This window comes from Pelodiscus sinensis, chromosome W, assembly GCF_052426305.1.
Source record: "Pelodiscus sinensis isolate ZL-2025 chromosome W, ASM5242630v1, whole genome shotgun sequence".
NCBI lineage: Eukaryota > Metazoa > Chordata > Testudines > Trionychidae > Pelodiscus > Pelodiscus sinensis.
The window spans coordinates 2877524-2892297 of record NC_143084.1 but is presented as its reverse complement, the minus strand read 5'-3'; the positions used below and the strand labels follow the sequence as shown (position 1 = coordinate 2892297).

General features: G+C 44.7%; 1 protein-coding gene across 5 annotated transcripts in view; it reads right to left on the bottom strand.

The window, feature by feature from the left end:
- Positions 1-14378, bottom strand: part of LOC102462110 (transcriptional activator MN1-like) — a 140600-nt gene extending 126222 nt beyond the window's left edge. For 3 of the 5 annotated variants that reach the window (XR_012898985.2, XM_075915705.2, XM_089775120.1), the window contains exon 1: positions 10432-14377. Coding sequence is in view for 4 of the 5 variants with exons in the window: in XM_075915705.2 (XP_075771820.2) it covers positions 10432-13639 (3208 nt within the window). In the remaining variant the exon portion in view is untranslated. Of the gene's footprint in view, positions 1-10431 lie in introns of all 5 variants that reach the window. The other 2 variants (XM_089775119.1, XM_075915706.2) reach the window with 2 other exon arrangements.
- Positions 14379-14774: the final 396 nt, after the last annotated feature.

The following is a 14774-nucleotide window of genomic DNA, read 5'->3' as shown; positions in this document are numbered from 1 at the left end:
GTTAATCTGGCCTGAGGCCTTGAACCTCAGTCTTACCTACCCTCCCCCACCCCTATGGGGCTGGAGTGCTAGGGGAGTGAGGTGTCTCAGTTGGGTCCACATCAGTGAGGATTGGGGGTTTTGGGAGGTTTTTTTTTTTTTTTTTGGTTCTCACTTGTATGGTCCCCAACTGATTTTTCTGTGGGTCAGCGGCCCCGACCCAAAAAAAGGTTCCCCACACCTGCCATAAATAAATAAAACATTAAAACCTTTTGTGTTGGACATAATATTTTACTTTATTTAAAAATGAAGCCTGGCCAACAACCTGCCAATTAGGGTTCAGCCCCCATCTGGCTGCAGCATCATAATACTCCTGCCCCCCCCCAGACCCCAAATCTGAGCCTATCATACACTGGAACCTCCTGCCCTGAGTCCCTCACATCCCCAAACTCCTGCAGCCTCACATCCCCAGTCTTCTGCCACAACGTTCCTCCACCATCCACACACCTGCAGATCTGTGTCCTGAGCCCATCATACTCACAGCCTCCTTGCCCTGCGTCCCTCACACACCCAACCCAAACTCCTGCACCCTCACATCCACAAGCCCTGGCTTGCTCAGCACCCCAACCTTCCACCTGAGCCCAACACTCTCCAGCCTGGAGCCCCCTCCCTGAGCCAGTGTCCCCTTCTCCACCTCCTCCTGCATCCAGATTTCCTCCCAGAGCTTGCACCTCTCACCCCTTCCCACACCCAAATCCCTCATTCCCACCCCAGAGCCTATACCCTGTCTCAACCCAGTGAGAATGAGTAATGGCTGGGGATAGCAAATGTTGGAGAGGAGGGGGATGTAGAGGGTGGGGCCTCAAGGAAGGAGTGGGGTCTCAGGGAAAGGATGGAGTAGATCTTGGCTTGCCCTGACATTTAAAAAGTGATCTTGGGTTTAAAAAGGTTGGAGACCACTGACCTAATGGATCTGAACCAGGAATGGTGTGAGAATACAGCCTTTAAGTTTACAAAGATGCAGTCTCTACCACCTCAATTCCCACATACACCACCTTCTGCTATCCCAGCCGGGCTGCCATCCACAGGTTTGCCAATGCACCTCAATTGTGTCCTGGAAGCATGCCCAGCTCTTCCAGCCATCAGCTTCTCCTAAAGAAAGACTGACAACTGTAACAAGTTGCGCTCAGTGTTGTGGTCATTTCATCACATGGCTGCATGCGCACTAAGGATTGCCCAATATTTTTTCTCGTGTTGTATCTGACTATCTTCTCTTAGGTGGGCTGTAGCTCAGAGTGAGAAATAAATTTGTAAAGTGCATTATCAAGTGCCCATGTCAATATAAAGCTCTATACAATTTTAAATACTACTACAATGGAAACCTTTTAAAAACAGATTGCATTGTGATCAAAAGCAAATATAAATTCAAATCACCACCAGCAAAATGGTAATTAATTGACCAACTCTGCCATCTAGCCAAGAGACTGAATAGAAAATATATATGTGAGTAATCACTCTGTCTGGTGTAGCCTTCCAGACAATCAAACACTGCATCCATAACAGTACACAGCAGAACACAATCTCTCCAGAAACAGTTAAGTGGTTACAATGAATTTTCATTCTACTTTTTAGAATTTCCTTCAATTACTCCCATCCTTCCTTTTCTGTCATTTTTCACACATTAGAGCAAAAGGCACAAAAAGGTCACTGAATAGGAGATTATGTAAAAATGTGAAAGCTTTTCTGGGGAAAAAATGCAAAACCCTAAGATTCTAACCAGATTATAATGCTTAGCTCACTTCTCATTTACATGTGTTAATGGAGCAACTTCCTTGTGTTGTACTTTCACCAATGAACTGATTGCAAGAGAAAATATAAAGTAGTAAAAGGTATTAAATCCTCCCAATTAAATGTTTTGGAGGAGGGGCATTTGCCTCATTCCATGAATTAAAAGTCTAGCTTCTAAATGAAAAAGCGGTTTCATTTTTACCAAGAAACATACTGCTTTTTCAGTTATCATTCCTTGCTCACCGTTAGGATAATCTTTTCATTAGCAATACAAATTCTCTAAAATATTTCATGACTATTGGCCTTAATTCTTAAATATGTATTTTATCATATAAAATGCCATTTCATAGCAACTGAAAGATGAAATGCTTTCCTCAGAGCATGACCAAAGGCAGTATCCAAACAAGGAGGAAAAATTAGCTTGCAACTCAGTGGCACATCATCCAATTTTTCAGGTACTCGAAACACTGTACATAGCTAGATAAAATAAATCAAATGCACAAAAGTTCAAATAAACTAGTTTATAGGGAATAGATGGTAAATGCAATGTCTAATAAAACATTCTGCAGTGAGGCACTAGTTGAATTATTTAGGGCTTGCACATTTGTTATTTTTGCATTTAATCTCAAATGAACTATATTTACTTTAATGCAAAATCTATTATTGGATCACCTAAACATGACCAGATTTCTGCATACCAAGCCAGAATAGGCTTCTTCAGACAAACCTCAAAACCTAATAGAAATCGAGACACTGCAACGTCATGCACTGCATTTTTGTGAAAATACTATACAAAAAAGACAAATTTGCAAAAAATGTATTAGCACACACGAATGATGCTTTTAGTAAAAGTTAAAAACACAAAGACAAGAAATGTCTTGTTTTTGCTAACTGCTAATAGCTGATGCATGCATGCACACACCTATGGGAAGGAAATAGTTTTAAATAAGATCCACTTACACTAAATCTGTTACCATCTAACAGAGTTAAGTGGACACTTCCATTATAAATATTGGATTAGCACTGCTCCGATCTAAAAGGGCTACACTGTACACTTAAACAAGGTCTCCTGAAGAGGTACAAATTCATTATCTTTAGCTGTTCAACACAAACACAAATTCTAGGTCCCCTGTAGTGTTCCCTCTAAGATGTGTGTTTAACAGGTAATTAATCAGCCCCGCCCAGTCAGAGGCTCAGGGCTCAATCTGACTGACTGGGCAGGGCTGATTAATCACCTGTGAAGCTGAGTTGCCATGCATCTTAGAGGGAACACTAGTCCCCTGCCCTGTTATAGATAAATGAAATTAAGTGTCAGAAAAACACTAATAAAACAGCTTTCTTTTTTTTTAATTTGTATTTAAAGCAACATTGATTAGGTGCAGTTAAAGTCACAACTGATTACACAAATTTAGGAAAACATTAATGCGTTCTCACATATGTGGCCTTTTGTCATTTGAAAGCAGAAGAGTGAAACAGACTGGATGTTTTGTGGATTTATTTATTTATTGAAATCCAGTATAATTTAAGATGTTCTCTTTGAAGTATTAAGGAAGTCAGCTTGTTAAAATTAATGGATTAGACCTCCAGCTGTTAAATTCACAGCCTTACATTTAAAAGGTATTTAACTTTGCAACTCTTACAAATATCCTTAAACATCCTTCACATTGCAAGAAACTTCTTTGTGGTGTTCTTCCACAAAAGGAAAGAAAACATTTCAAACAGAAAAAGACAGCTTAACCTTCTCAAGTATATAAAGCCACCAACTAAAAAAGACATTGTTTTTGTCTAAATTATTAGTACTATCACTATGGTCCACACATGGGATCCAACAAAAAGATACCCGGCTTGGGGGGGTGGGGGAGGCATTCTGTTTAATGTCCAATTAAAATCAAAACTAATAATTGAACTACATAACAACGGCAAGAAGAAATCAGCTTGGAATTCATATTTCTTAGATAAAATGATAGCATCTTCATGAGCACTGCAGATGATATCTTATAAGTAACACTGATTTCAAAATTTAAAACCTCAATATAAAATACAATCGAAGAAAATGGGAGCTACCAAGTTGTCATATTCTAAGTACATCCCTAATCAAAGATGTACCTTTTAAAGTGTCCATGAAGTACATGAATTTTAATGAATATTACTTCAAAAAATAAGAACCTCAGACAACATATTTTATTTCTTTAAAATATAAAGGTTTCCTTTAAAAAGGAAAAGCCAGAACAAACTGATGGAATGATTGCTACTGGTTGCATTAGTGGCCCACTAAAGATTGGTATTCCAAAGTTGACATACATTATCTTATGTCATTATGCATACAAAGCATTCCAACCTGAAAATATAGAAGAGAATATACTTTACAGTAGTTACTAGACAAGCGACAATTTCACTGCCCAAGAATTAACCTCTTACTCTAGATATGTTAAATACGTTAGACTCAAGTAACAACTGTTCTGGAGATTTCAGATACATTTTTTTTAAGGAAATACTGAACAACATAACACTTCTCTTTAAAAAGACAAAGTCAGCCTACAGGAGATGCAGAAATTCACACTTTGATATAATCAGGTTCTAACTAAGCCATTAAACATACACTTTATATACATACAGATTTCACACACATTATCTCTCTCTCTCTCTCTCTCTCTCTCTCTATCTATATATATATATATATAATGTAAAGTCATTTGTCTAGCGCTACAATTTTATATGCAGCTATAAAAAGCATTTTACTGTATCAAAACCCTTACACTGGCCCAGAAGACTGTAACAATTAAACTCCAGCCTCTGTAATCATCTGAAATCTGTTTATTTTCAATTACTCCTTTGTTCAATGCCGTATAAAAAACAGAGTTTGTTGGGTAGAAGTAACTACGGAACACAAATACCTTAGTCTTACAAAAAAATTGAATTACTATTTCATAATAAATTGTTCAAACACTAATATATCATGTTAGAAATACACATAGTACATACACAAAATTGTAAAGGGACATAGTGCAATGGAATCGCAGATCAGAATAAATCTCTTCTTTGACCTATACATCTAGTCTCATTCAGTTCCTTTAACATAGTATGTGACAATTTCAAGAGGCCAAGGGTATTCTAAATATAATGATCTCTCTCAAAAATACACCACAGTTTAAATGATATTCCTGTTACAGTCAATTCCACAATCAAATACGTCATTAGAAAATAACAGAACGTTACTTTAAAAAAATTGCCTACCAATACTGCAAGTCAAATCTAAATTCAAGCCAATCATCTAGATTGAAAAAAATTTAAAGAAAAACAAAGGCAAGATTAAAAAAAATACGGACAACGCTTACTGAAAGGCCAATAAATCCACATACTTCCTGAATTAAATATTTCAATATTTTAGAATAGTTACAGTATCAGCTACTGACAACTGTACATTTATTCTCAGTCTGATATTTGGCATATAAAGCTGCAAATATTTTAATCGCTAACAATATAGCAAGTATTTCTGAACAGGAACATTTTTGCTATAAATGATACTGTGAAACTAATGGTTGGTCAGAGTGAAATGAAATGATACTATTGTCATTCAAATGAAGCCAAATCTGTAAAAATCTAGTAAGATTGCGCCTGACTGATCAGGAGAGTTTAAGTAGTCATATTAAATCCAAATCTAAATGCACAATGAAATCTTCATTGCAATCTTCAGTGAGAGTATTCTCTCCCCATAAATGAGCCTTCTAACCCAGATCATTTATTAAAGATGCATATTTCATCTCTGCAGAGTATATATCACAACTTCCTGGCAAGGGTAATTGCGTTTCTGGCAACTTAAAATTCCTTGTGGAAGTTTAAATACCCCTCCCTATCAAGCAAACAAAACAGCATCAGGAATCACATAGTTTCACTGCTGTAAAATAAGTTAAATCAATGTTAACTCATTTCCTATAGTCCTTATTACAGTACAAGTCAATTTCAAATCATATTGCTTTTAATGGTATTTCAACATTTGAAACACATGACAGGAAATTTGACAAATTCCATCTTAGTAAACACATTGATTCCCTTGGTAAAAACCTCTCAAATAATTCAGCATCTTATTAAAATAAAACCCACAAAAAAGTTATTGGGAGCTAAAAGAAAATCTGACAAGGACTAAAAGCCATATCTAGAAAGAATCTAAGTCTTTTGTCAATATTTTGAGGAAATGTACAGCTTTAAATAATTTGCTTGGTTAGCATTTTATCTCTGTTGGCTCGTTCCAAAGACAAGTTTATTACTGCTATGACATATTAAAGAAGCAAAGATCAGAAATTAAAAGTACTAAGCTGGACTTGGAAATGAAAATGGGCAACCACCAATGTAAGAGCCACAAAGGGTAACCACATCTATTTTCATTTCCCCTGATTAACACCAGTGTGGTTTTAGGTTGCATATTCTTGTGGTGCAAACATCAAGGGAAGGCATCAATATGGACCTTAGAAATTTCAATGGTGGGGGTGGGGAGGAACAAAAACCAAGAACTTAACTATTTGCCTCCCAGAATACACTAATCAAAACTCCTTCGGAGTAAAAAGTTTTCTTACTTTAGTCAAATTAGGTAAAATAAAACACACTCAATTCATCCTTGACTTTACAAGTGACCTTGGAATCTCTCTTCCTAATTACAGTTAGCTAAGGTTTTAAGAGTCATCAGTATTTCTACAGACACACTTTTAATGTTTCTCAGCACTAGCTCCTGGTTGGCTAGCACCAGGGGCAGATATACGGCAGGGCGAACGGGGCGGCCGCCCCGGGCCCCGTGCTTCAGAAAGCCCCGCGCATGCACCGTGGCGCCACTGCGCATGCGCATGGCATCACTGCGCATGCGCCGTGGCAAAGGGGGGGCCCTGCAGAAGTATGCTGCCCGGGGCCCCGCAAAACCGTCATCTGCCCCTGGCTAGCACAGAGAAGGTATAAACTTCTATCAAGCTGTTTGGAAAATATTACCTCAAAGGTTATTTTAGTACAAACACCACAACACTGGAAATATTCCTAACTGAAGGGGATACCTTTAATAAAGATCATATCTTAATAGGATGAAACTTCCAAATCTATAAACACAAAATGTCAAACAAGCTGTATGTGTGTGTACACACATGTATTATCTTTTGCCATCTACCCTTAAATCACTACTCACACAGACACTGACAGACATGATAAACATTCATTCTAATACAACGAAAAAACTACAGTGCATCAGCAAAGAGCCTGTGCAGTCATTGCAACAATTATTCAGACGAGTTTTTTCTTCCACTAATGTGGGTATTAACTGAATAGTTAAGAGTTGCCCTTCTACAGACAGAAAATACTTCAGCTCCTGCAATCACAGTAGAACTAACTAATCTTAAAAACACAAAACCACACGCACTTTAGGTAACAGCCTCAAGGACATGGAATGCTGACTTGCTGAGGTAAAATTTCACCATATTTATAACCTTCAAAAGAAAACAATGCACATCACAATAGTTGTGTGTTATGTATAAAACAGAAGAGGTTCTTTCTGACCCCAGAGCTGAGTATAATTTTTTAAAAAAATCAAAATTTGTTAAGGAGGTTCAGCTATACTTCAGAAATATGAGTATTTTAACAGTATAACTAAATTAAATGCTACTAGACTATTCGTTGTTTTTAAAATTAAATGTGTTAGTAAACTTATAAACTTTCACACTATACTTCATTAAACACTACTAATGCTTGAATCTAAAATAGATATGTTTGAAATCTACAAATATTCTCTGTATATGCACAACTGGAAATACTTAGAAACCTACATTGTTTTAGGCACATTCCAGCTGACTAAAAATGGGTTGAACTTCAGTCACACGATACATAAATCCCCTTTCTTAAAACATGTCAGGATATGATTTAGTTAAAATATGCAATACTTCTTATTTTGTGACATAGGAAAGAACTCATCTATTTTGTCTCCTATCTATAGCTTTTGCCTCATTTGAAGAACTGACACATTTAAACCTTCCAAGGGGTAAAAATGGAAAGCTAAATGAATATATCTATCCAGTGTTCTACAGTTAAACTTCTTAACATAAAATAAGATCTAAGTACTAAAACTTATCCTTATATAGGAATACAAATAACCTAGATTTCCTTCCAGGAAAGCAAGCACAAGAGTGATGAGCTGTTCTTGTAATAATATTTATTATGACTATTGTTATATGAGAAGGAAAAATTATTTCCTTAGAAGTACTGGTGACTATCAAGCTACACCATTTTTAAGACATCTGAAACAAACAAAAAAGCCCACTACCACAGTCACATGTACATTTAAAAAACTTACAATATTAAGCCAAGCTACAACAAAAAATGCCCAAAAATATTTCACTTTGTTTTTTAATCCAATAAATTAAATATAAAAAATTGTTTCATTTTTCCCAATCTGCTTTTAGAGTGTGCATGCCTGACAAGGTAGAACTAACAGGAACTGTGATTTGTGCTAACTAGCTATTGATCCAGTCAGACCTAGATGTTATGTACAAGAAACAATAAAAGAGAAGGGGCCAGGAAGGATGTTATGTGCAACTCCATTTAAAAATGGAAAGAAGGGGCCCAAATAAACCAATTTATGGCCTTGCCTGGTCAAAGCATGGAGAATGCTGATGGACTTCCTAGAGTCTGCTGTGCATGCTAAGCACTCCAGCTTCAAATGAGAACCTCTAGTGCTGGGCATTAAACATGAACAAAGAGACAAACAGTGGGGGCTAGCATTCATGCACCAGAAAATGAAAGCTGGAAATCCCACCAGAACTGGAACTGGAAAGTTATACAGCGTTTTCCAACCATCCAAACTCCCTTTTCATAACACCTATCTTTACCTAAATTCCAAAGACAATAAAGGGTACTACCAAAAGCATCTCTTAAGAGGAGACAGTGAAAATAGATCTGAACCAGCCTAAGGTTAGCAAAATGAATCAACAAAACACGATATGTGTAGATGATATAAAATATACACGGATGTGCATAGAGTCAATTTTACATATAGTGAGGGAACGGTGTACACACATGGCTTAAATCAAGGACGATAGAAAAAATTGCTTAGCTAAAATTAAAATCTGAAATAATCTTTAAGGAGCTTTTATAACTGTTTTCCACCCATTTTTTCCATCTTAGAATAATAATGCTCTCTAGATAAGAAAGAAAACCAAGAATGAAAGCTAAATGGTTAACATCAAACATCTGTCAACAAAACATGTTTTATATTAACACTGAGTCTGATTTTATATTTTCTTTAATGTTAACAATGGTAGAAACTTCTTAGCTCAGCATCACATATTTAAAATATAAACAGAAAAATTGAAAGAGACTATGCAACACTGACACCAAACATTTTTGCTGGATTCACCAAAACCTGCATAAATACAGAAAATATGTAGATATTATATTAAAAAGTAAATATTGCCACAGCAGGAAGCTCTTATCTGTCAATGTATGTGTTTCTGTAAATTGAACTGAGAGAGCCCAACCTGAATGCTTACCATGTCTATTTAAACTCCCTGCTTACTTAATCCAGTATTAAAAGTTAGTCAAATTCACTCATGTTAACACAGAAGTTACATAGTTTAGAATACTGCCTAACTGAAATTAAAATTAACATGTTATGGGCACAAACTACTAGTTTAAAACCACCATCCTAAAAGCTGTAAAGATACCCATTATCTGTTTCTTCTACAGTAAAAAGTTCAATTTGTTTTAAGAAGCAGAGAGCCACTGTTCATTTAGCCAATGAAGGTCTAAGTGTGTAGGTTTATAGGGGAGGGGCCGTGTTTTGTTCCCAATCTGAGATGTGGATTCCTTTCACCCAAGCCCACAAAGGTTCCCTAAATCACTGATCACCTACCAGTAAACTCCCCTGTTAAATTGTGGACCAAACATATTTTCCTCTTTAGAGTTCACAGAGAAACAATTGTTCCTTTGTGTATGAAGAGATGCCTAACATAGTCTTGCAAAGCAACAATCCAAGCAAACTACTTCATCTCCTGGAAAAACTTAAAAAACAACAAATAGTCTAGCAGCACCTTAGAGACTAACAAAACATGTAGCTCTCATGGGCACAACCCACTTCTTGACCACAAAAGCTCATGAGCCCATCTAAATGTTTTGTTAGTCTCTAAGGTGCTACTAGACTATTTGTTGTTTTTTAAGTTTTTCCAGTTACAGACTAACTTGGCTACCCCTCCAATACTATCATTTCCTATTAGCCGGTCCCTATGCAAGAGACAGGCATTTATATAGGGGGTTGCAGACATACAGAGTTGACAATCCTAACACCTCTTTACCAACCCTGATTAGATAATTACATTTCCATATTCAACAGTGCTTTGAGAAAGGATGGGTACCTAAAGCTTGTTTGTTTCAATTAGAAACTGATCTGCTCGGGATGGTTGAAAAACTGCAGAACAGGGCAGATGGCCCATCTGACAACCTTAAACACACCACCTAAGGAATTCTGCGGGTAGGAGGGAAACCCCCAAGTACCCCTTGCTCCCCTTCCATGACACTAAATCAATCAAATTGAGTTGCCTGTGCCGGGAGGGAGGTTCCCCCAGGAGTTAGGATTACACAAACCTTTTAAGAGAACAACCAACCTAAATTCACGCCAATGAAGGGATCAGAAAGAAATACCTTCTTCGCTGGGATTCTGGAGTTTTGACTTCTCCCACGGTGCCAGAGGTTTGTCCTCCTCTTGCCCCTCCATCAAGACCTTCTCGCTGGGCATGTACCAGGTGGAGTTATGCTCTGCCATCAGCGAGTCCAAGTCTATCGTGCTCATGGCCCCTTTGCTGGTTTCCGAGCAACAACTGTTCAAGTCGGCATCCCTGTTCTGGCTGGGGTACTCGGCCTTTTTGTTCTTCAGGCCCAGGGGCTTGTCCTCAGAGATGCTGAACTGCTGCCGCTGGAGCTGGATCTGCGCTTGCAGAATCTCTAGTGGGTGGATCTCGTCCTGGGCCGAGGTGCTGGTGCGCCCCTGCTCCAGGCCCGGTGTGCCAGGGTGAGCACACCCGCCACCACCCAGGAGACCGTAACTGTCCTGGGCCGGGGCCGAGGTGCCCAGCAGGCCTAGGGACAGGGGCTTCTGCCCGCCAAGCAGCGCAAGCTCCGCCCGCGGCAGCTTGGGGGAGCCGCTGTGCAGCGGGCTGCGCATAGGCTTGGCCAGGCCACTGTCGGAGCTGGAGGACACCTCGTCCTCGTGGCCGTAGGCAGGGCTGGGCTCGTTGGGGAAGTCCCTGTGCGGGGAGCCGCTGTCCGACTTGCCAGCGCTCTGGATGCCGCTGTCCAGGGAGGCCAGGAGGTCGGGCTGCTCGACCAGCAGCAGCTCGGCGCCCTTGGCCCAGGAGGGGGAGGTCAGCGTCTTATCGTGTGGGGCACCGGGCGGGCCCGGGATGGCCACGCCGCCGCTCTCACCTGGCGGGAACTTGTTGAAGAAGCCGCCTGGGCTGGCATGCCCACTGTCCCGTTTCTGCCGCCCCCGCCCACTGGCCGCAGCCTTGCCTTCACCCAGCGCAGCCTCGGGTGCGTAGTTAGGGGAGAGGCTGGTCTCGGGCGGTGCCTTAGCAGCGGCTGTCCCACTAGAGAAGTCTGGGCTGGGCGTGGGGCCGTCAGGCTCGGGTGGGCCCAGCTTACGCTTGCCCTCTGGTGGGTTCTTCTTGCTGAAGGTGACGTGCAGGTTGGGTGCACCCAGGCTGGCGATCATGTTCTGGCAGGCGGTGGAGAGTGCGGCCAGGCAGCTCTGCTCGAACCCACTCTCCTTGGCTGGCTTAGCGAAGGAGCCCAGCGATAGTGTGCCCAGCTTGCTGGCTGCAGCACATGGCACCGGTGGGAAAGCACCGGGCGAGCCGCTTGCACCTGGCGCGGTGTGCGCCGGGGCTGGCCGGCCTGAGGTGCCCAAGGTGAAGTCTGCCTGCTCTCCCAGAGGGGGTGCAGTGAAATCGGCCGGCAGGCGGCGCTCAGCTGGAGTGCTGGGGGACTGTAGCGGGGCCAGGCCGGCGCCGAACGGGGCGTGCACTCTTGGCACGTGTCCGTCCCCAGCTAGCCTCAGCACACCAAGGGCTGGCCGGAAGAGCAGGCCGGAGCCAGTCTGCGGCAGGCTCATGTCATGCGGGCTGGGGTTGGCAGGCAGGCCTGGCCCAGCCAGGCGGCGCGGTAGCACCTCTCCCGGCGAGGGCGGGCTGGGAAACCAGCCGTTGTCCTGGGTCAGGTGTGCAGCCTGCGTCTTGAAGTTGGGCCCGTGGCTCCCGCTCTCGCGCTCGCAGGCCGCCTGTGTCATGTTCCCGACAGGGCCCGCGGGCACCAGCTGCTGCAGGTCAGACCTCAGTCTCTGCTGCTGGGTGCGGGAAGCCATTTGCTTGATCATCAGGGCTGCGTTTTGGCGCTGCTGCTGCAGGGCCTGTGGGTCGAGGCCTGGGTGCTGGAGTTGGAGCCCCACTGTGAAGCTCTCGAGCCCTGGGGGCGTGAACTCCCCAGGCAGGCCGGGGTAAGCGGAAGGTGAGAGGTGGCTGTCCATGCCCGCGGGGTGCAGACTGCTATTCCAAGACGTGCACCTCTCCACGGCCGGGTTACTGGGGAAGTCAAACCGAGGCCGCTTGGCCACGCTCATGTAAGGGGCATCGAAGTGTTGCAGTCTTTGATTTGGTGGCTGTTGTGGCGGAGGGGGCTGCATATTAAACACGGGGTCGGTGTATGGATGCATATTCCTATTCTCCAGTCTGTGAATAGGGTATTCAAACTGTGCATGCTGGTTCTGCATTATTGGCCCATTGTCCTGCAAGTTGGGGTTGGGAGTATTGGCGTCTGTTTGCTGTTGCCTAGGAGTTGCTGGCAGACAGGAGTTTTGTCTGGCCAATAAACCTGTCTGTTGCTGCTGTTGCATTAAAGGATGTCTGGCATTAACACCAGGCTCCATGCCCACAGACATCTTACGAGCACCTCCAAACCTTTCAAAGAACACACCATGTTGCTGCTGCGGGTGAACTTTGGACATCCCCACCGTGCCTGGTGCTCTGGGCAAAACAGATGTGCCAGGGAAAGTGCCGCCCCCAGGAGCCTGTCTGCCAGCCCCATAGTGAGGAAGCTGCCCGTCTGACTCGGAAGGAGAAAACACTGGCAGATCAAAGTGTCCTGAAGGGCCATCGCTGGGGTAATTGTATTCCAAAGAATCGACGCCTCCCTGGGTGGGAAGCCTCCTCTGCTCCAGGCTATGGGAATCCGAGGAGCTAGAGGCTGGAAGTCCATGGAAGGAGGCAGCCTGGTTGGGAGACTGGTCCAGGGGGAGGCAGGGCGCTGGCACGGCGTGGTTGGAGCCGCCGGAGTTATGGTGCTGGAAATCGGGCATGTTACCTGATCTCTGCTGTCCAAAACCTTCACCTCCTTGGTTCTCGGCCATATGTTCATATCCCTTAGCAAACGCTTGCTGGCTACCCATGTTATTGTTGTAACTCATCGACCGGCCTCCATGCAAGCAGGAGGTGCTGGGATCTGACCCAAAGTTGCCGCTGAAGTGGGGGTGATGCTGGTGATGGGTGTCGGGGTGACCGTGGTAAGGCTGCTGGTTGCCGAAAATGCCATGAACAGGGTGAGCCTGCATCCCCCTGGCGTGCAGATCCGAGTGTCCCCGGGCATGGAAGCCGTATGCTTCCCCAGCCAGGTTCATGTTCATGCCCAGGAGGGGAGGCTCGCCCAGGGCGCTGATGGCCGGGTCCGCGGGGCCGCCGGAGTGGAAGGCTGGCGCTTTGAAGTGGGAACTCATGCTCAGGCTGGTCTGGCCAAAGTTTCTCCCTCCTTGCCCGGCGCTTCTGCTGATGATCTGCGGCTCAATCTGCTCCAGCCCAAACATACTTCCGGGGGTCAGTAGGACATGGCACCCCCGTGCCCCGGTGCGCGACTCGGGCCGGCTCTCCCAGGAGCGCTCTCGGAAGCGCAGCCAGCGACAGCCCCACAGTGAAAGCCGGTGGGCAGCGTCCCTTCAGCAGGCAGCGGCGGGGCGAGTCGGGGTCCCCAGAGAGCTGTCCCCGCGCTCACATCTTGCGGGGCAGGTGGCCGCGCTTGGGACGCTGCGCAGAGGTGCGCTGGGGTGGGGAGGGCACACGGGCAACAAGCAAAGTTCACAACAATGAAACCTCCCCGAGTCCGAGCCTCCGGCCCACGCGGCCCGGGCCCTGCAAGCGACCGCGGCACTTACACCTGGTGCGGTGGCCGGCTCTCCCCGACCTTCGCAGCTCATCGGCGCCTGTCTCCGGGAGCTCCGCTCCGCATTGCTGGGCTGCAGGGGCGCCAGAAGCGGGGCTCAGCCTCTGCTTCTTCGTTCGTCTCGGGCAGCGGCCAGCCCTACACGGCTCCTGGCGGCTCTGAGTGCCAAACGCACGGGGTCTGGTCTCCACGCCTTGATGCGCTCGGGGCTGGCTGTTCTGAGGCTTTCCCCGCCCGAATGGCAGGTCCCATAGGCTCGGGGCAGTGCTGGCTCCCCGCTTCCCTGTGCAGGCGTGTCCTGTCGGCTGTGGGCAATGCAGGGTGCCCGGCTCGGGGCGCTGCAGGGTCTCCGCTCTCCCGCTCCTTCTCTCACGCAGAGCTGGAGAAACAGCAACAAGTTTTGCATTTCAACAATGGATTTCAGCTATTAGGACTGCACCAATGAGCGGGATGCATGCTCCGGGGCGGGGCTCCCACTTAAGGTGGCTTCTTTCTCACTGTGGCTCCGCAACCCTGGATCCGGGCTCTGCTTGCGCTTGGGTGCCCAGCACCTACCTGCCTATCTGTTTTACCCTTGCCAACTCAACTAATGATGGCCCGAAAGAGGCTCCTTTGTTAGCGCCTGGTCACTCGCACGCAGCGCTGTGACATGTAACGCTGCCGCCCAGCGCAGCGGTGCGCGGGTGTCAATGCCCTGTTCGCACAGACCCCACACATCTTAGGCGCTGGGTGCGAGCGTATCTGTCAGGGTGACGTGCTCGGTGTTTCAGTGAATGGTAAGT